The sequence below is a fragment of the Megascapheus bottae genome, chromosome 25, assembly GCF_031878675.1.
Source record: "Megascapheus bottae isolate mThoBot1 chromosome 25, mThoBot2.hap1, whole genome shotgun sequence".
Classification (NCBI taxonomy): domain Eukaryota; kingdom Metazoa; phylum Chordata; class Mammalia; order Rodentia; family Geomyidae; genus Megascapheus; species Megascapheus bottae.
In genome coordinates this window covers 21715818-21741018 of record NC_143533.1, presented here as the reverse complement: position 1 = coordinate 21741018, position 25201 = coordinate 21715818, and the positions used below count along the sequence as shown (strand labels likewise).

General features: G+C 39.2%; 1 protein-coding gene across 1 annotated transcript in view; it reads right to left on the bottom strand.

The window, feature by feature from the left end:
• Positions 1 to 25201, bottom strand: part of Ubr1 (ubiquitin protein ligase E3 component n-recognin 1) — an 89648-nt gene that overhangs the window by 7644 nt on the left and 56803 nt on the right. The window contains exons 30-44 of the mRNA XM_090318526.1: positions 24042 to 24247; positions 22269 to 22362; positions 21388 to 21537; positions 19332 to 19429; positions 16816 to 16909; positions 15133 to 15281; positions 12055 to 12110; positions 10848 to 10944; positions 8741 to 8808; positions 7476 to 7626; positions 6075 to 6086; positions 5197 to 5284; positions 4722 to 4855; positions 2672 to 2780; positions 1353 to 1409 (exon numbers count right to left, since the gene is read on the bottom strand). Coding sequence (XP_090174652.1) covers positions 1353 to 1409; positions 2672 to 2780; positions 4722 to 4855; positions 5197 to 5284; positions 6075 to 6086; positions 7476 to 7626; positions 8741 to 8808; positions 10848 to 10944; positions 12055 to 12110; positions 15133 to 15281; positions 16816 to 16909; positions 19332 to 19429; positions 21388 to 21537; positions 22269 to 22362; positions 24042 to 24247 — 1563 coding nt within the window. The remainder of the gene's footprint in view (positions 1 to 1352; positions 1410 to 2671; positions 2781 to 4721; positions 4856 to 5196; positions 5285 to 6074; positions 6087 to 7475; positions 7627 to 8740; positions 8809 to 10847; positions 10945 to 12054; positions 12111 to 15132; positions 15282 to 16815; positions 16910 to 19331; positions 19430 to 21387; positions 21538 to 22268; positions 22363 to 24041; positions 24248 to 25201) is intronic.

The following is a 25201-nucleotide window of genomic DNA, read 5'->3' as shown; positions in this document are numbered from 1 at the left end:
CTAGAACTAAAATAGGTCAGGTGATAATAGGAAGAATATCTTTGAAATAAAACGATTTATAACTGCAATTAAGAGTAAACCCCATGGGGGACTGGGAGTTTGGCCTAGTGATAGAGTGCTTGCCTAGCATGCACGAAGACTTGGGTTCCACTCCTCCATGCCACATACATAGAAAGAGCCGGAAGTGGTACTGTGGCTCAAGTGGTAGAGCTCTAGCCTTGAGAAAGCCCAAGGACATTGCTCAGGCCCTGAGTTCAGTCTCTAGAATAAAACAAAATAAAAGAGTAAGCCCCATGGCTAGATAGATTAAATTCAAGCTTCTCAGCTTGGCTCTTCTCTCAGATAGCTTTCTTCCCACTCAAGTCCTACTGTTTCCTAACTATAAATTTTTCTAGTTAGATGATAAGATTGTCTAAGAACTAAACAAAATAGTTAAGAGCAGAACTTTTAAAATCAGAAATTGTAAATTATCTGATACATGAAAGCCTGTGACCTTGAGCCTGTATTTCCTCATCTACAAATTGGGGTTTAAATATATTTTAATCATGGGCACACCATCAATTATGAAGTTTGGGGGGGGCAAAAATGAAGACACTGCCTTAAAACATAAATAGGATCAAGGAAACTCTCATACTATGTTCTGACTTCATAACTCTTCAGTGATTTCAGTGCTTCAGTGTACATGCACACATATATTACAAATGAAAGAAAGAGGCTTTGTGGAGGTGATATTGTAATTGTAGAAAAGGTAGATATATTTTTTTTTTTTTTTGGTGGGTCATGGGGCTTGAAATTGGCCAGGGTGCTGTCCCTGAGCTCTTCAGCTCAAGGCTACCACACTACCCTTGAGCCAAGCCCCACTTGCCATTTTCTAGAAGATAAGAGTCTCAGGCTTTGAACCTTGATCCTCAGATCTCAGCCTCCTGAGGAGCTAGAATTTCAGGCATGAGCCACCTTGCGCCCGGTGAAAAGGTAGATTTGAAGTTATCACATAGCAAGTAGGAGGGCTGAAAAAAGAGTTCTTTTGGCTAGTGTGTGAGCATATAATCAGAAAGAGGCGCTACTTCTATTCACATCTTTACTCTCAAAAGAAATACATAGTTTACAGAAATGCTGATACTCATGGCCATCTTTGCTTTTTGATATGTGTGCACTAGTTAAAGCAAGGTCTTCTCAAGAGGGGCCTCTGGTAACTCAGAGGGAAAGGAAGGATATTCCAACAACAACAACAAAAACACTCTATAAGACTAACAGATACAGAACCAAGTGAGAATAAAGGAGGCTGACAACAGCAACTACTTTAGCATACATTTTATGGATGGGGGAAAAGGGGCTTAAATAGTAAAACCAACCTGACCAAGGTGCTTTTCTGCTGTAAACAGTTGAGTAGGACAGGATCAGCACACCACCTGTGGAAAGGCAAATGAATTATTAACAGTGAAGCACGAAATTCATACAGGAACCATTTTCTCCAATTCTTGTTGTCCCTCTTCTTTCCATGTTCCCCTTTCTATGTTTATTTTATCTTACATCTTGTTTCTTTTCTTCTCTCTTATATTCTTCTCTTTCTCTTTCTATTTTCCCTTTATTTTTTATTTATTTATTTTTTTTTTGCCAGTCCTGGGCTTGGGCTCAGGGCCTGAGCACTGTCCTTGCTTAACATGTACCATGGCTCTGAGCTAATCCTGAAGACTTCCGAAAACATGACAGAAAGGTGGTGAACAGAGACAAATCAGGATATAGTCAAAGTAGTTTGTTGGTGTATATGAAAATACAGTAATAATTCAAGCACCGGTGGCTAATTTCTATAATCCTAACTACTTAAGAGGCTGAGATTTGAGGATTATTGATTGAAGCCAGCCCAGGGAGAAAAGTCCCTGTGAGACTCTAATCTCCAATTAACCACTCAAATACTGGAAGTGGTGCTATGGCTCAAATCGGTAAGGTGCTACAGTAGGCTTAGGGACAGTGTCCAAGCTGAGTTCAAGCTCCATGACCAACCAACCAACAAAATTAAAATCTGTTTAACTTGTTTGAAGACAGAGGAATAAAATGAGAGTGACAGAGGAGGAGAGGCTCACTGGGTACAATGTACATGTAGACATGTCCTGAGATCCCCCTTCCCTTGCCCCAACTGGAGGCTTAGCTCACAATGGAGGTAGAGATGTTCTGAAAAAGATACATACTTCTAAGAAATTTAAGTGCTAAATCTTTGATCTAACAAATGGCTTTCCTTATCTCCTCTGTCCTCCTGAGATGTGTGCCGCTCAGTGAGATGCACAGCTGTTTCAGACACAGGTCTAATTTGCGTTTCTTTGATTCTTAATTTGATTGTGATTTTCTATCTGCTAGCAACAGCTAGCCACTATCCTGGAATGAAACATCAGTTGTGGAGAGGATAAATGAAACCAGTACACAGCAGCCAGCAAGGCACAAACAGAAATTCTCTGTGCTTACATGCTGATCTTAGTCCTACATACAAATAATTGCACTTTGAATTTTCACACTGGGCATTTGTGGGCTGATGTGACAGGATCCTGAACCTAAGGACAGCTTCAGAATATACAGTAAGATTTCGCCTCATAAGCAAATGAGACAATAAAACAAAAATGAAAATTAAAACTTTCAAACTGCATAGCCACCCAACAGTGCCATATCACCCCCATAGTACCTCTGAAGCAAAGGTCTTACGGTATCCCAATATTCCTGGAAAAGCAGGAACAAATTTGTGGGTAAAGATAGATAGCTACATAGTGCACTGTATTCTCCTTCCGTAGAATCTGCAAGAAAACAAAAAATTGTATGTTATTTTTCTCTAGCCAATATACTAAAGTTATTGTTTGTGCTCATTTTTCTATATCTATGTAACAGCAGATGGCAAATATCAAATGATCCTTGTAGAAATTAAATTCTTTTAATGTTGTGTTTTTGTATTTTGGTGTGAGAACTCAGGATCTGGGTGCTGTCCCTGAGCTCTTTTGGTCATGGCTAGTATTCTACCACTTGAGCCACAGCTCTACTCCCAGCATTTTAATGGTTAATCACTGATAAGAATCTTACAGACTTTCCTGCCAGGGCTAGCTTCGAACTATGATCCTCAGATCTCAGCATCCTGAGGATGATAGACATTAGCCACTGGTACCTGGCTCTTTGTGGGTGTGTATGCGTGTGCACGCATGCACATGTACACATCTGGGGACAGAATTCCGAGACTCATACATGCCAGACAAGCATTTTATCAAAGATCTTCATGTCTCCCTCACAAAACTATGCCATCTAAGATCTAGACCTGAGCCACTTTTGCAACCTACTACCCTCCATTCTCAGTGCTCATTGAGTTTCCAGTCATGCTCATGTCCTTGGTAGTCTCTGACTACGTCAAGCCAAGCCTATGGATTTACTTTTCCATTTGCTTAGGAATTCTCTTCTGCTACTCAACCCATACGCCATCCATGCAGCTCTTTCTTCAATGTCTCCGTAGGGAGGTTTCCATGGCTGCCCGTCACAGGGGCCCACTCTGGCACCAGCACTCGCTAGTCCCGTGACTAGCTTCATTTTTTTTTTTTTTTTTTTTTTTTTGCCAGTCCTGGGCTTGAGCTCAGAGCCTGAGCACTGTCCTTGGACTTTCTCAAGTAGAGCTCTACCACTTGAGCCTCCACACCACTTCCAGCTTTTTTCTGTGTGTGGTATCAAGGAATCGAACTCGGGTCTTCGTGCATGCTAGGCAAGCACTCTACTACTAGGCCGAACTCCCAGCACCCAGTTTGCTAATTTTATATAGAATCAAGACCTTGGTCAGAATTTTTTTTTTTTGTAGGTTATGGGGCTTGAATTCTGGGGGCTACTATCCTACCCCTGGGCCTGGGCACTGTCCCTGAGCTCTTCAGCTCAGGGCTACCACCCTATCTCTGCCGCCACAGCCCCACTACCTGTTTTCAAGTGATTCATTGGAGATAAGAGCCTCATGACTTTTTAACTTTTTAGTGCCTAGGCTGGCTTTGAACCGAGATCCTCAGATCTCAGCCTCCTGAGTAGCTAGGATTACAGGTATGGGCCACCGCCCTGGCCATATATACTTTTCTGAACTGGATTCAAGATAAAGAAGCTGATAGCCAGTAAAGGTGACTGATTAGTTTATTCTCAAAGGACAAAAAGAAGAGTATCTGTATAGTTTTGGTCACTGTTCCAAAATCATACAAACTTTCTGACTTTTACACACAGAAAGCCACAAGGAAGCCGTTTTACTTTGGTCTAAATTTAGAGGCAAGTATATGAGAATGAAAATCATCCTGCTGCTTAAATATCCATAGTTTTAGTTGGTTCTAGCAGGCCTTTTCCACTAGCATTTGCATTATTCAATAGAGCTCTGTGTTCAAAATTCAAGTAACGATATATAATAGTCTTCCACCTTCCTCGCCAAATAGTTCTCTTCCCTAAAGACAACTAATGTCTCTACTTCCTGTGCATCCTATCTCTTATATTCTGCATTTGAGCATTTTATAAACGCAGGCGCATAAATTATACATGCCAAGAGTAGCTTTAGCTGATGAGGCTAATTTGGTTTTGGACTTCATTTTTCATATACACTAGGGCGTGTTCACGTAAGTCTGAAGTGAAGACAGGTAATGGGTAGAGCAGAGAAATAATTTTGGCTGCTCTAATCTTGAATTTTTGAGGTTAAAGATGAGAATAAGAAGTCTCCATTTGCTACTGCTACTTACTGGTAAGCAGTTCTTCAGGTGGAGTTACCCCAAGTAAGTAGTGGAAAAAGAGCGCAGCGCAGCGAAGGTAAGGGGTGATGCCATTCTTCAATGCGACCCACAAATACCAGCCAGGAATACTACACCCAATGCAGCTAGGAGAACAATATTCCAGAATACAACAGAATATTTAGCAGATAAACCTCTAGATTTTAAGTATATCCCCTGTATTCAGTATTTAGACAATTTACCAACCACAAAAATTTAAATATTTAAAATACTTAGCTAGTCAGGTACTGGTGGCTGAGCCACGGGGCCTGTAGCTACTCAAGAAGCTGAGATCTGAGGATCTGAAACCAGCTTGGGCAGAAAAAAATTTAACTAATTTTTTAAAAGATGAATGAAAAAGGTTCAAAAGCTGTATTGCCATTCAATTGAACAAAGAGGTGGGATTATTAAAACAATTCTAGTGAAAACTGGAATAATGATTACTCACCCATTTGTATATTGTGAAACTTCTGCAAGGAAAGAAGATGCAGAATGAGCCTCTTCACTGTCCTCTTCAACAGGGGCCATAGGGACGCCTGAAAAAGAAACCTTGCAAGATGAATTCATGGATTCCTTATCAAATCTACAAATCATTCCTCTATGTCTGACAATATCCAGCTCTGCCCCTCACCTTGAGGCTCTGATTAAGTCACTGAAGTTTTCTCAACTTTAGTTTTACTATATTAAAATGCAGATAAAATGCCTATCTTGCTATTTGCTATGAGGGATGGTTATAGCAACTGCTGCTGTATATTACTGCTCTGTTGTTTTACAATACATTTGGTTATGCATTCACTCTTTTGAGAGGTCACAATTAAAATAACTGAGAGACTTTTGTGTTATCTTAAAGGCTACTATTTTCATTTTCCAAATGAAATTTGGGCTTAGTATGCATGTACCCACCATTGTAGCACTATATAAGCTAGTTTCACTGCCTTAAGTGCCTAGGTTAAGTCATTGTTTTCATGAAATAAACTTAATTTTGATTTCTCTCCATTTCACTTTTTTAGCTAACTAAATGTTTACAAGGCTTTAAATCAAACCACATTTTAAAAGGACATTCACTGGAGTTTGTACACTACCCCCTGAATCTTTATCCATTGTAGCAGCAACCATTTTTAGTTCATCCTTCGTTTCCTTTATAGAAAGGTATGTAAATACGAACATACACAAATCTCTGTATCACAACCACTCTTCTGTTTCTTGCTTATTCCATGTAATAGAGTATACCCTGCAGAGCATTGTATAAGAAGAGATCTTGTTCATTCCAAACTGGTCTTGAATTCCTGTGCTCAAGTGATCCTCTGGTCCAGTATCATACCCAGCCTGTAGCTAGTTCTACAGGCATGTGCCACACTACTTGGCTGGAATAGATTTTTTTTTTGCCAGTCCTGGGCTTGAGCTTAGGGCCTGAGCACTGTCCTTGGACTTTCTCAAGGCTAGAGCTCTACCACTTGAGCCTCAGCACCACTTCCAGCTCTTTTCTATGTATGTGGTACCAAGGAATCGAACCCAGGTCTTCGTGCATGCTAGGCAAGCACTTTAACCACTAGGCCAAACTCCCGGCCCCTGGAATAGATTTTTAAAAGCAGAAATGATGGATCATATGCATCTCTGTATATGTAACTGTGTTGTGTTTTAGTTAATATCATCATTTTAATTACCCTTTGCCCTCAAAGTTATCTGAATTCTTAATATCTCTTATTACTTACTGACACTCAGAATTAGATTTTATTTACTATTAAAGATCAGGCTCTAGCCTGGCAAGGTGGCTCATGCCTGTAATCCTAACTACTCAGGAGGTTGAGATCTGAGGATTGTGGTTCAAAGCCAGCCTGGGCACTAATGAGCAGGCACTAAGGCACATGAAACACCTATCTCTAATTAATCACTAGAAAACAGGAAGTGGGGCTGTGGCTCAGTGGTAGGGCGGTAGCCTTGAGCTGAAGAGCTCAGGGACAGTGCCCAGGCCCAGAGTTCAAGCCCTATGACCCCCCTTCCCCTCACCCCTCACTCCAACACACAAAAAAAGATCAGGCTCTAAGAGAACACTCTGAATTAAGTAATGTTATATTACATTTAACAATTTCATAATGTTGCATTACATTTAGATGCCCTATGAACATTCATTCACAAAATGGTTAATGGACATTTACTGTATATAACAAAGGATGCCAGACATTAGAAGCTAAGAGGGAAACTTCTGAGATTAGATTGTTTCTGATAATGAGGACATTTACAGCAAGGAAGGAAGAATAGAGAGGGACAAACCAAGGAAAGAAATTGAACAATAAAAAAATAAATAACTAAAATAAGGCAGTATGTGATAAGTATTACAAGAACAACGTATTGTCATTTTGGCTAGAAGAATGAAAAAATGGTTCCTTGTACAAGCTTGGTGGAAAGTTGAAAGTACTTGGGTCCGGAGCAACTTGGAGAATAAGGATTTTTTTTTTAAATGGGAAAACTGGGTCCAGGGGCTTCACTACATATCTACAGAAGCAACTACAAATGACACAACCAGTAGCTTCAGCTAACTATCATTTTCACGACTTAATTCTAGCTTTCCCACTTTAGGTAGAATCTGTACAGAAGAAAATGAATAGTTATCCAACAGAAGACATACTCAGACTTTGAAATACCTATTACAATTGATCATGCACCTAATTCTGCCAATAAAGCAGAGGCAAATGTTACTTCCAGTAGATGTCCAAATGGGAACTTTACCTGTATCTATCGTAAGAAGTATCTGAAGCATGTGTGCCATGGTGATCAGATGGAAGAGATAAAGGTGGTTATAGGAAGAACTAATCGACGAAGGCTGCAGATCAACAGTGTCATCCCAGTACAAGGATGGGAATGCGAACACAGCACCTACCTATGAGAGAAAAATAGAAACCAACAGGGATAATAATGAAAGACTACATAAGTCATTATCGTGACTAAGTACAAAGGGCATCAGCTGATGTAATATATTCGTGGTTCCTTTAATAGTTTCCATATATTTCTTACCTATTCAGTACAATTATCTTGGCACATAATCATCAGCAAACAGATTATTCCTTTGCTTAGACTTAACTCTAGATCTAAGTAGTCATTTTCAATGTACGATCTGGAAGACTGAACCTTTACAATCATGTGGAAGTGAGTGACATGGACACACAGGACTCAATCCACTCCAAGCACATCAGAATCTCTGGGGGTAGGGCCTAGTTATCAGTATTCTGCTCAAAGATCCCCAGGGGATTCCATCTGAGTCAAAGCTGACAACAACGGAGTAGAGGCCTAGATAGGTGCAGGCTCCCAATCTCCTCATGGCTTTCTTCACAGAAGTTGATATAAAGAGGTAAGATCTGTACAGGATGAGAATAGTTGCTGCCTGCTTCTCTATGGAGAAGCCTGGATACATTTATAGCCTGGTCCCAATCACTAAATAATGATTTTTAAGACAAGCTTACAATGTCATTCACTAACTATAATGTAAATAAGGCAACAAAATGGGGTGGGAAAGAAGTATAGGATAGGGCTGGGGATGTGGTTCAGTGGTAGAGAGCTTGCCTAGCATGCATGAAACCCTGGGTTCTGTTCCTTAGTACCACATACACAGAAAAAGCCAAAGGTGGTGCTGTGGCTCAGCAGAACCACTCTCAAGTGGCAGAGCACTATCCTTGAGCACAGAGAGGCACAGGGACAGAGCCCAGGCCCAAGCCCCAAGACTGGCAAAAAAAAAAAAGTATAAGATAACCTAGGAAAGTTTCCTTTTACATATACCAATAAACATAACAAACCTGTAAACTTAAAAAAAATATGACTTTATTTTTAATGCTATCTTGATGATCTTAGTCAAATCTATACCTGTTTATAAACAGAATGGGTAAAGGCTAAACTTTACAGGCTGAACATCAATAAGTTATTACCTTGAGCAGAGTGCATAAATTTAAATGAGGAAAACTTGAAAATATCAAGTTAAAAAAATTTCACTTAACACTTACCAGCAAATGAAACAGATCTATAGACAAAAGGCATGGTGTATCTTCTGATTTTAGGTTTGGAAGAATAACTAAAACAAACAAAATGCAATTCCATCAGAAAGATAGCAATATAATTAAATAAAATGCAAGCTAGAAGTATAAAAATCCAGAAATTCATACAGCATTACATTAAGAAACAAGGCCTATCATAAAAGATAAAATTGAACTGAAGAAAGGCTATTAGAAAGGTTTAGATGCAATTTAATGGCTGAAAGATAAAGATCTCAGAGGAAAAGGTGAATGAACTATAAAATAAAGTAGAGATTGTTTAAGAAACACTTGCTGGGCTGAGGGGTAGTATGGGAAGAGTGCAAGCTTATTTGCATGTGTGAGGTTATGGTTTCAATACACAGGTAGCCCCTTTGCATGCAAATATTAAGTTAGGAGAGTTGCTTTTATAAAAAGTTAATGCTATCACTTTTTCCCACTCACTGCAGTAAATGTTCTATGATATATAAATATATAATATGATAGTCTGTCTCTCAAAAAAAGAAGAGAGCTGGCATTTTAGCATAGTGGTAGAGTCCTTGCACAAAGACCCAGGTTCAAGTCCTTAGTATCACATACATAAAGCCGGAATTGGTGCTGTGGCTCAAGCGGTAGAGCTCTAGCCTTGAGAAAGACCAAGGATAGTGCTCAGGCCCTGAGTTCAAGTCCCAGAATTGGCAAAAGGAAAAACAAAAACAGAAGAAGGTGGAGGGGGGGGGGAAGAAGGAGAAGGAGAAAAAGAGGAAGAGGAAGAAGAAGGAAAAGGAAGAAAGAAGCAGCAGCAGCAGCAGTAGCTGCTCCTGCCACCGACATAGCCTCAGCTGCCGCCGCCAGACACTGGTTGCTCAAAACTATAACCCTAGCTATTCAAGAGGCAGAGATCTAAGGATCAAGGTTCAAAGTCAGCCCAGGTAGCCAAATCTAAGACAGTCTATCTCTAAGTAAATAGAAAAAAGTCAGAAATGAAACTGTGGCTCAAGTAGTAGAGTGCTAGCATTTAACAAAAAAGCTAAGTGAGAGCTAGAGGCCCTGAGTTCAAGCTCCAACACTGACAAAGAAAAGGAAAACAAAACAAAAAATGAACAAACAGAAAATGGTAGGAAGCCGAGTTCTAAGAGTCCCATAGTTTCTATTATAAAATTATTTTACATGACTTTGGTTCACTACCTAAATTAAACATGATATTAGTCACTATGAGTATTGATCCAATTTCCTATGTAGGATGAAAATATCTGAGAAATTCCTCATCTTTAAAATAAGAGTGCAAATATTCAAGAATAGCTCTGGACTTTACTTTCTTATTTTCTCCCTGGTCCTGAGGTACTCATGGCCTGGGCAGTGTCCTTGAGAGTCTTCTGCTCAAGGCTGTGCTCTACCACTTGAGCCACAGTGCCATTTTGGACCTTTTCAGAGTAATTTATTGGAAATGAGAGTCGCACAGACTTTCCTGCCTAGGCTGGCTTCAAACTGTGATCCTCAGGTCTCAGCCTCCTGACTAGCTAGCATTAGAGGCAGAAGACACCAGTGCCCAGCCTACTTATTTTTGTAAGGCTACTACATTCAGTGAACTTTTTTTGGGGGGGGGGAGGGGGGGCAGTCCTGGGGCTTGAACTCAGAGCCTGAGCACTGACCTTGGGCTTTCTTTTTTTTTTTTTGCCAGTCCTGGGCTTGAGCTCAGGGCCTGAGCACTGTCCTTGGACTTTCTCAAGGCTAGAGCTCTACCACTTGAGCCTCAGCACCACTTCTGGCTTTTTTCTATGTATGTGGTACCAAGGAATCGAACCCGGGTCTTCATGCATGCTAGGCAAGCACTTTAACCACTAGGCCAAACTCCCGGCCCGACCTTGGGCTTTCTTAAGGCTAGAGCTCTATTACTTGAGCCATAGCACCACTTCTGGCTTTTTCTATGTATATGGTACTGAGGAATCAAACCCGGGTCTTCATGCATGCTAGGCAAGCACTCTATCACTAGGCCAAATTCCCTGTGAGATTTCTTTAGTTAGAACAGTGTTGTGTTGTTTCACTAGACATTAAGCAGAAAAGTACACACAAATAATATCAGTTATTACAAGAAGACTACCTGACAAGAGGCGAACCAGATGTTTCTGTATCAGGACCTGAGAACAGGTAGTCCTCTGTGCCACTGCAAATTGCATCAATGCTTTCAGGCCATTGTGCTAGATTGTAAGAGAGGGGTAGACAGAATGTTAAGGAAAGGTAACAGTGTAAAATCAATTCTATCAGTTACACTCTACAGTCTAGTTACAATATTCTTCATACCTGTAAAGTTTGTGGTCTTACTAATTCTTTTTTTTGTTGGTTGTGGGCTTGAACTCTGGGCCTGGGCACTGTCCCTAAGCAATTCTGCTCAAGGCATTTAAGCCATAATTCCACTTCCAGTTTTCTGGTGGTTAAGTGGAGATAAGAGTCTCATAAACTCTTGTGCCTGGGCTGGCTTCGAATCGCAATCCCCAGATTTCAGCCTCCTGAAGTAGCCAGGATTACAGGTGTGAGCCACCAGTGCCCGGCTGGCTGACTTGCTAAAATTTTAGCAGCTTTTCATGACAAGTATTAAGGCTATTATTTCAAATTCTCTTAACATGCTCATTTTTAGAGTCAATTTCTTAAGTGTCTGGTCAATGTATGTATTCTCTTAAGGCCTGTATAAATGTATTTCTAGAAATTATAAAACAATTGCTAAGAAAACTACTCAATACATTTCTGTTTCCAAACAATAGAACTAAAGGGAAGTACACGTGGTAGATCCTGAGACACACGTGCCATCTGTCAAGATATAAGAGGGGAACGACCAACAGTGGAATAGTCTAATAAATCTACTGCTGCCCATTTTCTTTCCAGAGAGCAGAGGCATACTCTTTGAGTGTCATTTTCCAAGGTTGCTTATGTCATGATGCTTAGGCTGGGGAGAAAGGCCATACTTTTGTTTAGTGTTCAGGGTCTGTGAGTCAAGTAATAATGGGTAAGTTTTATTCTCTCAGAATGATTTGTCTACAACTAAGCCAACCTTATCAACAGTACATGACATTACATGATGGTTTAACATTAGTGAGGAGAGAAAACACAAACTTTAAATGTGACAATCAGCAGAGAAGGAGAGGAAAAGTAATGAGGTTATCACCTGGAACCTATGTGAATAGCATTTAACTACTGAAGTTGACTAAAGTGCTTAACAGTGGTCATTCATTTTCCTTTGCTGGTTAATTATTTTTAGGAAAAAACACCCTACAAAACTACAGCCTACATCAACCCTGTTGGAATATACATACCTGCCTATTTTGAAGTGCTCCAAACAGAGGTTTTCTTTCATCTTCCAAAAGGTTTTCTTTAAAAAAAAAAAAGAAAGAAAAGAAAAGAAGACACAAAAACAGTAAATCCAGAATACTCCTCTATTTCTTTTTTTGAGACAATTTCTTGCTGTGTAGATGAGGCTGGCCATGAATTCACTAACTCCAATTGATCATCAATCTTTCTGCTGCTGTTCCTGAGAGCTGGGATTACAGGTATGTAATATACTCTGTTCTCTTTTTCTATCTTTAAATGGGCCACAAAAAATGATGCTTTGATTCTTCAACCACATCTTGTGCTAATGTATCTTGTTTATTCCTTACCATTCCCATAAAAGATGAGAGAAGTTGGCTGATTATATATACTACAAATAAACATATTTCACCACGAAAGTAAGTAAATGTGAGTAAATGCATTTGATAATTAGCTTGGCTTAATCTTCTACAGAATATACTATTCTTTAGACCATCATAGTATACCCAAGTAAATTTCACTTGTCTATTAAAAAGATGAAAGTAGAGCATTACATTTGCAGAATGGTAGAAACACTATGGCAAATATAATATGAACAGACTGAACAGAATCTCATTAAAAAAAACTACCTATGAAAAGATTCAGTATTATTTCTAGTGAGTGGGTCATTTGCTTTATAATAAAACAAGTATTTTATATGCTCAGGGTCTAAATATTAAGTGATATTAGTCTTTCCAAAGACAGTAAAATATAAAATACTACTTGAATATTCCTAATCCAAAATACTCTGATATTAGAAACTTTTTTTAGATTTGTTTAGATTTTTAGATTTCTTTCTTTTCTCATCTTCTTTATCTTTATTAGCATACAACAGTAGTGCAAGGGGGCATCACCGTTATAATTCCATGGATCCATATGGGGTACTACAGACAAGTTCATCCCCTTAATTATGTTTACTGAATTCCCTTTCCTCCATAGGCTTTTTCAAACAGTCTGTTGGGTTTCCTCAGATTTTCTTCATACATATGCATGCATATGCATATACATGTCTGCTAATTCCATTTGGTCTTCAGGTCTCTCTCTCTCTCTCTCTCTCTCTCTCTCTCTCTCTCTCTCTCTCTCTCTCTCTCTCTCTCTCTCTCTTTCTCTCTCTCTCTCTTTCTGTCCTGGGGCTTGGACTCTGGGCCTGAGCACTGTCCCTGAGCTCTTCAGCTCAAAGCTACCACCCTACCCCTTGAGCCACAGCACCACTTGCGGTTTTCTAGTGGTTAATTGGAGATAAGAGTCTTTTTTTTTTTTTTTTTCCCAGTCCTGGGCTTGAGCTCAGGGCCTGAGCAATGTCCTTGGACTTTCTCAAGGCTAGAGCTCTACCACTTGAGCCTCAGCACCACTTCTGGCTTTTTGCTATGTATGTGGTACCATGGAATTGACCCCGGGTCTTCATGCATACTAGGCAAGCACTTTAACCACTAGGCCAAACTCCTGGCCCTGGAGATAAGAGTCTTAAGGTCTTAGCTAGGTGTGGTGGCTTATACCTGTAATCCTAGCAACTCAGGAGGCTGAGATCTGAGGATCAAGGTTCAAAGCCAGCCAGGGCACTCAAGGGGTAGGGCTTGCCTAACAAACATAAAGCCCCGGATTTGAATACTCAGTACCATATGAACAGAAAAGGCCAGAAGTGGCACTGTAGTTCAAGTGGTAGAACTTTAGCCTTGAGCAAAAGAAGCCCAGGCTCAGTACCCAGGTCCTGTGTTCAAGCTACAGGACTGGAAAAAAAAAAAACCACTCAAGGAATTTTCTGCCTGGGCTGAAAATTTTGTTTTTGTTGTTTTTCAAAGAAATTACTTATTTTAATGTATTATTAAAATCATGCAAATATATTTACATTTGTTATGAACTTCATGCAGCATCATGAATATACTAAAAGATCTTATTTTTATAATATACATATATTAATCTACATCCTTGAAAGATTTTAAACATTTACATATTTTACTTATACTTGATCAAGTAATTAGTACCTATTACACATCGATTAACATCTTTACAATAAATATTGTATTATTTTCTATGAGTAAATAAGAATTTTTTTTTGCCAATCCTGGGTACTGAAATCAAGGCATGAGCACTGTCCTTAGGCTTTCCTCAGAGCTAGTGCTCCACCACTTCCAGCTTTTCTTTTTACATTTTTTCCAGTTGTGGGGCTTGAACTCGGGGCCTGAGCACTGTCCTTGGACTTTCTCAAGGCTAGAGCTCTACCCCTTGAGGCACAGCACCACCTTCAGCTTTTTTCTATGTATGCAGTACTGAGGAATAGGACCCAGCTCTTTGTGCATGGTAGACAAGCACTGTACCGTTAGGCGAAAGTCCCAGCCCCATTTTCAGTTTTTCTATGTATGTGGTACTGAGGAATCTAATCCAGGTCTTAATGCATGCTAGGCACTATACCAAACTCCTGGCTGAGTAAGTAAGAATTTTTATGGGTCTCTCTGTCCTGGCCTAGTTTGACACCATGATCCGCTGGGTCTCAGCCTCCTGAGTAGCCAAGATTACAAGTGTGAGCTACCCGTGCTTGTCTCCCTTCTTGATTTTGTTTTGCTAACTTTTAGCTAACTGACCTAAAACTTGCAATCTGTCTCTATTCTCAAGTAGATGGCATCACAGGCATTTGCCATCATTTTCAGCTAAATCTACTACTTTTGACTATTATAGCTTGAGTTATCCCTTTAAAGTATTTATTCATTTTTTAAAATTATACTTAATATTTGTTTATTATATTTGCACTGTCCTTGGGCTTTCGCAAGGCTAGAGCTCTACCATTTGAGTCACATGTATGAGGAATCAAATGCCTGCTAGCATTCTACCACTAGGCCATCTCCCGGCCCTGAACTATCTTTACCTTATACTGAATATCTTCACTATGATAGCTAGCTAAAAGTGACCATTATAGAGAAAAAAAAAAATTGCCAAACCTCAAACAGCTCAAAGCCTTCTGAACTACTAGGAGAAAGATAATATAATTTTTAGTCAATGAATATTAACTCTGTTTTACTGAAATGCCTAAGCCATTTTATTTGAGGCCTTACCAATTGCTTGAATAGTAAAAGCACATGTGCTCCAGGTCATTGTAGGGACTCGAGGATCCATTTCATCAGGAGGCACTTTCAGTCCGATTCTATAAATTGTTGTGGCAAAGAGAACAACCATTTCCTTGATACTATTAGAATACTTGACTCTAAAAATGAAGCAAGAAAAATTTAGTTAAAAAAATAAATAAAAAGGCTACTTTCTCAGAAGTTTCATTAAGTACTGGAGAAACAGAAACAAACTTTTCTTCTGGCCATACTGGGATTTTAATTCTAGGCCTCATACTTGAAAAGCCGGCTCTCTAGCACTTAAGCTATGCCTCTAGTGCTTTTTTTGCTTTAGTTACTTTTTCAAATAGGGTTCTGTGTTTATGCTCAGGCTGTCCTGGAACATTATCCCATTTCCATTTCCTGTATAGCTGAAATGACAGTTGTATACCATCATGTCCAGCTTTTATTGGTTGAGATGGAGGTGGGGTTATCTCACAAGCACAAATATTTTTTTCCCATAGTAGCCTGAAATCACAATCCTTATGATATCCACTTCCCAAGTAGGTGTAATTACAGGCATGAGCCAACCAGGCCCAGCAATTCCTTTTAATTTAAGTAAACAGTTTTGTCAAATTAGAGATTAGAGGATTGGGAGTTTGGCCTAGTGGTAGAGTGCTTGCCTAGCATGCACAAAGACCCGGGTTCGATTCCTCAGTACCACATACATAGAAAAAAGCCAGAAGTAGAGCTGTAGCTCAAGTGGTAGAGCTCTAGCCTTGAGAAAGCCCAAGGACAGTGCTCAGGCCCTGAGTTCAAGGCCCAAGACTGGCAAAAACAAAAACAAAAATTAGAAATTAGAACCTCTGGAAAGTCCTTTTGTATAGATAGGTGTTATGCACATGTTTACTTTACTCGTATGTATGAGAACGTAATAGTATGCAAAGGAATGATAACGTGGTTTGTGGAACTTCCATTTGCAACTAACACTTCAGTAGCAATGGGACAGCTAATATAAGCAAAAATTAAAACTACAAAAATCTCTAGATAGTAATATTCATGAACTAATGATATTTGACTTACTGTATTATGTATTTTTCAAAATGTCATCGTTTCAGTATCTTTTAGGTAATATTCAAGGTAGGTTTGAAGGCCATTGCCTCAATTATATGCACATGAAAAACAGATTTCAGAAAAATACAAGGGAAGTGAAATGTAATGTTAAGTGATGTCTGAAATTCAGATCCGCTTATAAACTGGACCACACAGAACTGACATGTTTTGTTGCTGATGGTGAAAAATGTATACCACCTAATATGTACTTTTTAATATCTCAAACCACTTTATTTTACTAATACAAATAAAACTCCAGGGAGAAAATGGAATTAGACACTGTTCCAAATAAAGAATGAAGGAAAGAAAGACGGAAGGATTGTTTCCTTTTTTTCCCTTTTTTTTTTTTTGGTCTTTTCCTTTTCGGTACTGGAGATTGAACCCAGGCTGTCCCCGAGATACAATCAAGTCCTTTTTTTTGGGGGGGGTAATAAATTGAGGGGTTACAGTTACATTTATCAGGTAGTGGGTGCATTACTTCTTGAACATTGACACCCCTTCTCATGTTTTTGTCCCTTCTCCCTCTCCCAACCCACTCCAGTATTATTTTCACAATCATTTATAGACTTCATGGATACTTACGAAGACTGAACTCCAAAACTCAGGATGGAATGAAACTCAAAAGTGGAATCTCCCATTCCTTGATTAAATAAGACAGGAATGGTTGGGCTTTCTTCTTATACATTAAAAAGGAAAGAAAAATCATGAATAAATTTTATCTGACAATAGCTTCTTAAAATTATAAAACACTTAACAAGCATTCATACCTTCTCCAACCAGACAACCAGAGATTATATTGGGGTATTATTCTTTCTCTATACAAATATTTCTCCACATAGACTTCTCAAACCCCAATAAGCTAATTTTATTTAAAAATAAAATGACTTCTAAGCAAATTAAGGTCTTTTAATAAGGAGTTTTCTAACAAATACAACAATAACCCCAATTAGATCCAATTATAAAATATGTAAAATTAATGGAGGAGGGAAAATTTTCAGGATGCTGCTGAAGTTATTGACCACTGACTGACTGTTGTCATTCTGTCTCTAAATGATCAAGTCCAAGTTCTTGTCCCGTAGTCTCCTCTGGTTCCTACTATGTACCCTCAACTCTGGCAGACAGGCTTTTTTCATGTCTCCAAATCTGTCACATTAATACTTTCCAAAACACATTTTCTCTTTTCTATACCAGAACATTAGCCTCATCCATGTGTCCCCACCTCCAAATTTACCCCAAGATCAAATCAAGTCCCATTTTCTCCACAGTAATTTCCCTTGCTATTTCAACTTTTATTAAGCAATTCTGTCTTTAAATTGTATTAAATAGATCTAATATTTTCTTTCTGCATAATGTGTGCATTTGTTTTCAAGACAGGGAAGATCAAGGCTTATATAATAGTGAGTATATGATTAAAATCTCAGCATTACAGAAGATGAAATAGCTGGGGAACACTGGAACAAATAAAAGAAGGTAAAGAAACATAAATAATTGGACTACACCTAAAATTTTTTGGGGTGTGTGTGGGTCATGGGGCTTGAACTCTGTGTCTGGGCGTTATCCTGAGCTCTTCTTCAGTTCAAAGCTACCGCCCCTAACCTTGAGTCATGGTCCCACTTCTTGTTTTCTAGTGATTAATTGGAGAAAAGTCTCATGTTCTTTAGTGCCTAGGCTGGCTTTGAACCAAGATCCTCAGATCTCACCCTCTTAAGTAGCTAGGATTACAGGTGTGAGCCACCATGCCACACCTAGAAATTTTTTCTAGGTGAACATTTCATCAATTTTAGAGGAACGACTGAAATAAATTTTTAAGCAGGGCATGTAAGCACAAGCATGTTGTTTGAGCCACGAAGGCCATGGCAGAAGGACTGCTATGCCCACAGGTTCAAGGCCAATCTTGACAGCAGAACAAGACTAGGTTAAATTTTTTTTTTTTTTGGTCAATCATGGAGTATGAATTCTGGGCATGAGTAATTCAACTCAAGGCTAGAGCTCTACCACTTTGAGCCACAGTGCCACTTCTGATTTTCTGGTGGTTAGAGAGAAGAGTCTCATGGACTTTCATGCCCACAAAGATTGAACCACAATCCTCAGATCTCAGTCTCCTGAGTAGGTAGTATTGCAGGCATTAGCCACTGGCACCCAGTGGCTAAAACAAATTTTAACCTGTTTGTTTTTTTTTTCTTTCATCCTATTATTTACAGCCTAGTAAAGCTAATTTTTTCACTAAATGTTGTAAATGTCTTTATTTTTCTAAGCATATCCTTACTAATAACTAGTCTCTAAATTGTAAGGACTATGAAAATAAGGCAATAGATTTAAGTGGTTTTCCAGTACTGGGTCTTGAACTCAGAGCCATACATTGTTAGGCAGGCACTGAACCAATCTTCCAGGCCTCTTTGCACTGGTTATTTTGAGATAGGACTTTTCTTTTCTGCCCAGGCCTAGGACTGGACTGTAATCCTCCTATGTGGTAAGTAGAATAACAAGAAAATCCCAGTGTACAATTTCTTCACCTGACTTTCAAGAACACTTTGTCTAGCTGCCTGGAACTTGATCTTCCTCATTTTAGCTTCCTGAGTAGGTAGGATGGATTACAGGCACACACTACTGTTTCATACTAAGTAATAGTTTTGAAATGTTTCTGTTATTAACATTTATCAGTATTGATAGTAGCTAATACATATACGTCTAGGCACCCTGTACTGTTCTACTTTATATGTAATAATCCAACTCTTCAAGCAATGAAAAAGATACTGACATTACCATTGCCAAATTGCACATAAAACAACTGGGAAAGCAAAGAGCTTAAGTGACTGAAGATCATAGACCCAGAAAAGGAGCCTGAATGAGATGGATCATTGAATCTAAAATTCAAAGTCAGGCAGATGGACTCCAGAATAATGCCTAACTCTTGTCTCTCGGTAAGAAAAATGACTCAATGGAGGACACTAATATAAATAAACCTTTGTCTTGACTTCAAAAATCTCCTTTTCCTATATCTAATAAGTCTGTACTTCTTTTAATATTTACCTTTTTTAAAAAATTAAAGATTCAGACATAATTTTCACACAACTAATACAAAATAAATTCAAGCAAACCTTTAGCATGTTTCATATTATAACCTGATATTCTGGCGAGAACAGTCTGTATCCACCGTGCCAAGGTCAAAAGTTGAGCCAGAGCTTCTGCATTCTCACTGAAAAAAAATTATTTAGAAATGATTAATACCATCAGAACAAAGTCAATTTGAAAAGATGAATACCTACTCTATATCTGCTATCTAAAAATAGCAAATCCTCCTGGGCACTGGTGGCTTATGCTTATAATCCTAGCTACACAGGAGGCTGAGATATGAGGATTACTTTCAAGTCAGCCTTGGCAGAAAGTCCATGAGATGGTTATCTCCAATTAACCACTGAAAACTGGTGCTGTGGCTCTCAGTGGTAAAGTACTAGATTTGAGCATAAACGCTTAGAGACAGTGCCCAGACCTTGAGTTCAAGCCCTATGACCACCACCACCACCAACAAAAAAATCAAATTCCTCCAGATTAATTATCTAAATCAAAGAAACCTATCTAAAGTTGAAGTTATTTGGGATGAAAGAGGATTTTAAAAATGTAAGGTGGGGGGCTGGGAGTTTGTCCTAGTGGTAGAGTGCTTGCCTAGCATGCACGAAGACCCAGGTTAGCCGGAAATAATGCTATGTCTCAAGTGGTAGAACGTCAGTCTTTTTTTTTTTTTTGCCACTCCTGGGCCTGAACTCAGTGCCTGAGCACTGTCCTTGGATTTTCTCAAGGCTAGAGCTCTACCACTTGAGCCTCAGCACCACTTCTGGCTTTTTTCTATATATGTGGTGCCGAGGAATTGAACCCAGGTCTTCGTGCATGCTAGGCAAAGCACTCTACCACTAGGCCAACCTCCTGGCCCCTAGAACGTTAGTCTTTAGAAAGTCATAGGACATCACTCAGCTCCTGAGTTCAAGCCTGGGACTGGCAAAAAAAAAAAGAAAGAAAGAAAAGACTGAAGTGCAAGTGTGGCTCCCGTGATAAGAGTACTATCCTTGAGTGCAAAAGCTCAAGGACACCACCAGAGTGGTGGGCTGGCAATGTGACTTAGTGGCAGATTGGCATGCATGAAGCCCTGGGTTTGATTCCTCAGTACCAAATGAACAGGAACAGAAAAAGCCAGAAGTGACGCTGTGGCTCAATTGGAGAGTGCTAGCCTTGAGCCCAGGCCCTCAGTTCAAGCCCCATAACTGGAAAACGAATGAGCCTAGCATCAGTCAGCTGTCTCTGTAATACTAGCTACTCAAGAGGGTGAGATTTGAGGATCACAGTTCAAAACTAGCCCAGACAGGAAAGTCAGTGAGACTCTTGATCTTTAACTACTAAAAGGCTGGAAATGGCACTGTGGCTCAAAGTGCCACTAGCCTTGAGCAAAAACACTCAGGCACAACGCTCAATCTGAGTTCAAGCCCCAGTATTGGTACACACATACATATACAAACACACACATACACCCCACCCCCAAATATGTGGTTGACTTCTATTTATAGATAACCAGTATGTAGAGTTTTTAAAGCACTAGCCAGGTGCAGATGCCTTATGACTATAATAATTTTAGTCACTCAGGAGGCTGAGATCTGAGATTGTGGTTTAATGGCAGCCTGTGCAAACAAATCTTATCTCTCATTAACTAGAAAAACTTAGATCCATAGGCATGGCTCAAATAGTATAGCACCAGGCTTGAGCAAAAAAGTCAAGCAAGAATGCAAGGTCCTGATTTCAACCCAGTGTTGGTTGTACACTGTACAAGGTATATACCCACACCCAAATTAAAGCTCTAAGGTGGTATGACAGTGGTATTATTTTTTTATTTTAATATAGGTCTCCAAAATCATCTTTCAGGGTTCTACTGTTTTAATAGTGGATGGAAGATATAGGCCCGGCACACCTACTTGTGTAAACATCTTAGTCTCCTTGAAGACCAAATGTGATGTTTTTTCAATCTAATTTTTAAAGTTATAAAATGAAAAAGCACATCAATTCATCTACAGACTAATATTCAAGTTAACATTCCAACAAACACAGGCACAAATAAAAGGACTAAGGATAGGGATTTAAACATTGATCTATGTATCTGGTAAAACATACCTGTTTATCTTCTGAGGTTGCAAGGGAATAATGGGGATCACGGTATTGCACAGAGACTTGCAGAGAGGGCAAAGATATTCTCCACTCTCCAAATCAAAAAGATCAACATGGATGCGCTGCTGAGAGCTCAGCTGCACAGCTTCAAAATACCTGCAAAATTCCAGAAACATGGACAGATACATTTAGAACTATATGACTGCTTTATTCCAAGTTCAAAGATCTGGAGTTTTGGACCCTAACATTTTTAGAACTCATGTGCCAAATTATTCATGTTATAAATATGGAAAAATGGTTTATATTATGGCAGATACAAGTTTTCAGTTAAGCTTACTGAATTGTAACTATGGAGACATAATTGAAGAAACTATTTTCTGAGTTTCCAGTGACCACGTAGTAGGGGTTACCATCTTCCTACTATCAGCAGTAAGGCTATCAATAAGTTCAAGTCATGGGACTTGAACTTAGGGCCTGGGCATTGTCCCTGAGCTCTGGAGCTCAAGGCTACCGACCTACCCCTTGAGCCACAGTGCCACTTCCCATTTTCTGGTTGTTAATTGGAGGTAAGAGTCTCACGGACTTCAGTGCCTAGGCTAGCTTTGAACCAAGATCCTCAGATCTCATCCTCCTCAATAGCTAAGATTACAGGCATGAGCCACTGTTCCCAGCAATCAGTATCTTGAGTTAGCAATATCTTGGGTTAACTTTGAGCATAAATTTCTAAGACTTGTAATAATTAGTCACAGAATTAGTCACTAAAACTGTTTCAAATATTCTATTAAGAAAACAAAGGAAAGAAGACATGAGAAAACATGCCTTTTGTGGCCTGTTGTAACTTCACAGTTCCTACTGTCTTTCAAGAACATGTCAGTGGAACAACTTACTTCTGCCAGCACACTGCATGCATGACATGCCCACAGCTTCCTGTATAAGTTCCATAGGCCAAGTCTGGATCCATGAAAAGTGGGTCCACGGTTTCTGGTTCAAAAAGAATAAAAGAAAATAAAAAATAAAAACAACAACAACAACAACAAAAAAGAGGTAAGTATTTATCTCTCCCAAGGCTAAAAGGTGGAAGTGGGGACAGTGGAGACAGCTGTGGTTGGCAGGTCCAAAATTATAACAACAAAATTTCATTCCCTAGAAATGTCAAAGTAGCTCATGACAGAACAGTTATGGAAGTACAGGACATAAAATGTTTATCTTTCTTAAATATTTTAGAGGATATTAAATTTCTTAAATATAATAATGATATAATAATGATATGATCAATATAAAATAGATCATCCCTAGATTTAGAAAATGAGTGCAGCAATAATTTTTCATAGACAATTACAATGTTTCCGAATTACTTACTTTTTTTTTGTTAGTTGTGGGGCTTAAAATTGGGTATTGGACACTATCCCTGAGCTCTTGTGCTGAAAGCTAGCATTCTGCCACATGAGCCACAGCACTACTGTTAGTATTGAGTGGTAACTGGAGATGAGAGTTTTATGGGGACTTTCCTGGCTTTGCACCATAATCCTCAGATCTCAGCCGCCTGAGCAGCTAAGATTACAGGCGTGAGCCATCTGCGCCCCAGCCCAAGTTACTCTAGGCCTGGGCATTGTCCCTGAGCTCTTCAGCTCAAGACTACTGCCCTACTCCTTAAGCCACAGCACCACTTTCGGATTTCTAGTAGTTAATTGGAGATAAGAATTTCATGGACTTTATACCTGAGCTGGCTTTGAATGGTGATCCTCACATCTCAGCCTCCTGAGTAGTTAGAATTACATCCAGTTCCAATTTACTTTCAAATAATAAAGTAAAATGAACATAAAATAAGAGAAAATAAAAATAAAGTCTGGTAAGCTTGATGCTGGTGGCTCATTCCTGCAATCTTAGTTACTCATATAGATGAGATCTGAGGATCACAGTTTGAAGCCAGCAAGGGCAAGAAAGTCCAGTCAGTTAGACTCTTATCTCCAATTAACCATCAGAAAAGTAGAAGTGGTATTGTGGCTCTAAGGGGTAGAGTGCTAGCCTTGAGCAAAAAAGCTCAGGGAGATCACTCTGGCACTGAATTCAAGCCCCACAATTGGCATAAATAAATAACTATAAATAAATTAAATAAATGAATAACAAAGCCAGATACTCAGGAGACTGAGAACTGAAGTCTGCCAAGGGAAGAGTCTGTGAGACTCTTATCACTAAATAACAGGCAAAAACCCAGAAGTAGAGCTGTGGCTCAAGTGGTGGAATGCCACACATGAATGCAAAAACTAGGTAAGAGCAAGAGACCCTAAGTTCAGGCCATAATACTTAGAATAAACAAATAGACAAAAGATGGACAGGTAGATGAATGAATAGCTGGCTGGCTGGTGGGATACAGAGAAAAAGAGGGAAAGAAAAAAGTAAAGGGAAGAAGAAAAGGAACAGAAAGGAGAGGAAGGGAGGGAAGAAGTACTGTGGTCAAATCATAAGAAAAAAATAAAACCGAATAAAGTAGCCAACCTGGCATGTAAAACCCAAAGTGTATTTTACATGTGAGTATGTGATCTGCCCAATAGGATAACTGCATCCTCACTCACAAATTTCTTTCAAAAAGAGTATTTTTTCCTTTAAGTACACAGGAAGATAAAGAAATGGCCAAAAGATGTTTATGAAAGAATACATACCCACTGAGAGGTCTATGGGCTTTCCTCTGTGCTGAGTTAAGGCAGTGGATTTCTGGACACAGGCTGATAATACCATGGCATTATTTTCTATTTTCACCTCTTGTTCTTCTTGGCAGAGGATGCATGTCAGCACCTCCTTTTCAGTAACAGTTGGCCCCCGTTTAGGACCCAAAGAAATTCTAGAGTAGTCGCTGACTGCTGGGATGCTGACAAAAGAAACCAATTATATTATATTTATACAATTTATCATTAATTTTATTATATTATCATCTTATTGTTATAGCAAGTGAAGTAAGCCAGACTCAGAGAAACAAAGGTTGCATGGCTCCCCTCATTTGTGGTAGACAGAACAGAGCCATAAATCTGTAAGTAAACATATTGGGCAGTATGCAAGTGGTTACAAATGAATTCACTGAACTATAATAGACTCTAAGGAGAGTTCAAATAGCATACTTTTTTGGAAAGACTAAATCAAATCCCAACAAAATCAACATCCAAGAGAAGGGGTGAGACCATGGGGAGAGGAGGAGAAAACCTACGAAGTGGAGAAGAGGGGGAGAATGCAGTCAAAAATTCACTATATACACCATAAAACTAAGAAAAGTAAGGGAAGGGGTAGATTAAAGTGGAGTTGAGAATGCTAAAGGGATGATAACACTGATTAAGTTGCTCTATATTTATAAACTGCTTTGTTCAATGGCATCTCCTTTATATAGCTACTTAAAAAAAACAACTTTTTTTTGTGGGTCATGGTGCTTGAACTCTGGGCCTGGGTGCTGTCCCTGAGTTCTTCAGCTCCAGGCTACCACCCTACCCCTTGAGCCACAGCCCCACTTCCCCCTTTTTAGTCATTAATTGGAGGTAAGAGCCTCTTGTTCATTAGTGTCTGGGCTGGCTTTGAACCATGATCCTCAGATCTCAACCTCTTCAATAGTTGGGAATACAGGCGTGAGCCACTGTGCCCAAACTGAAAAGTTTTATATAAGCAAAAATAGTAAAATTAAAACAATATATAATATTACCCTAAAAGCATTTCTCCTGGACTTTCTAGCTTTTAACCAATTTTTTCACTAGAAAATTGTTTGTGCTGGGAAAAAAAAAAAGCAAAGACTAATAAAGCATAGCTGGGAATGGCTCCTGTTTGTAATCCTAGCTATTTA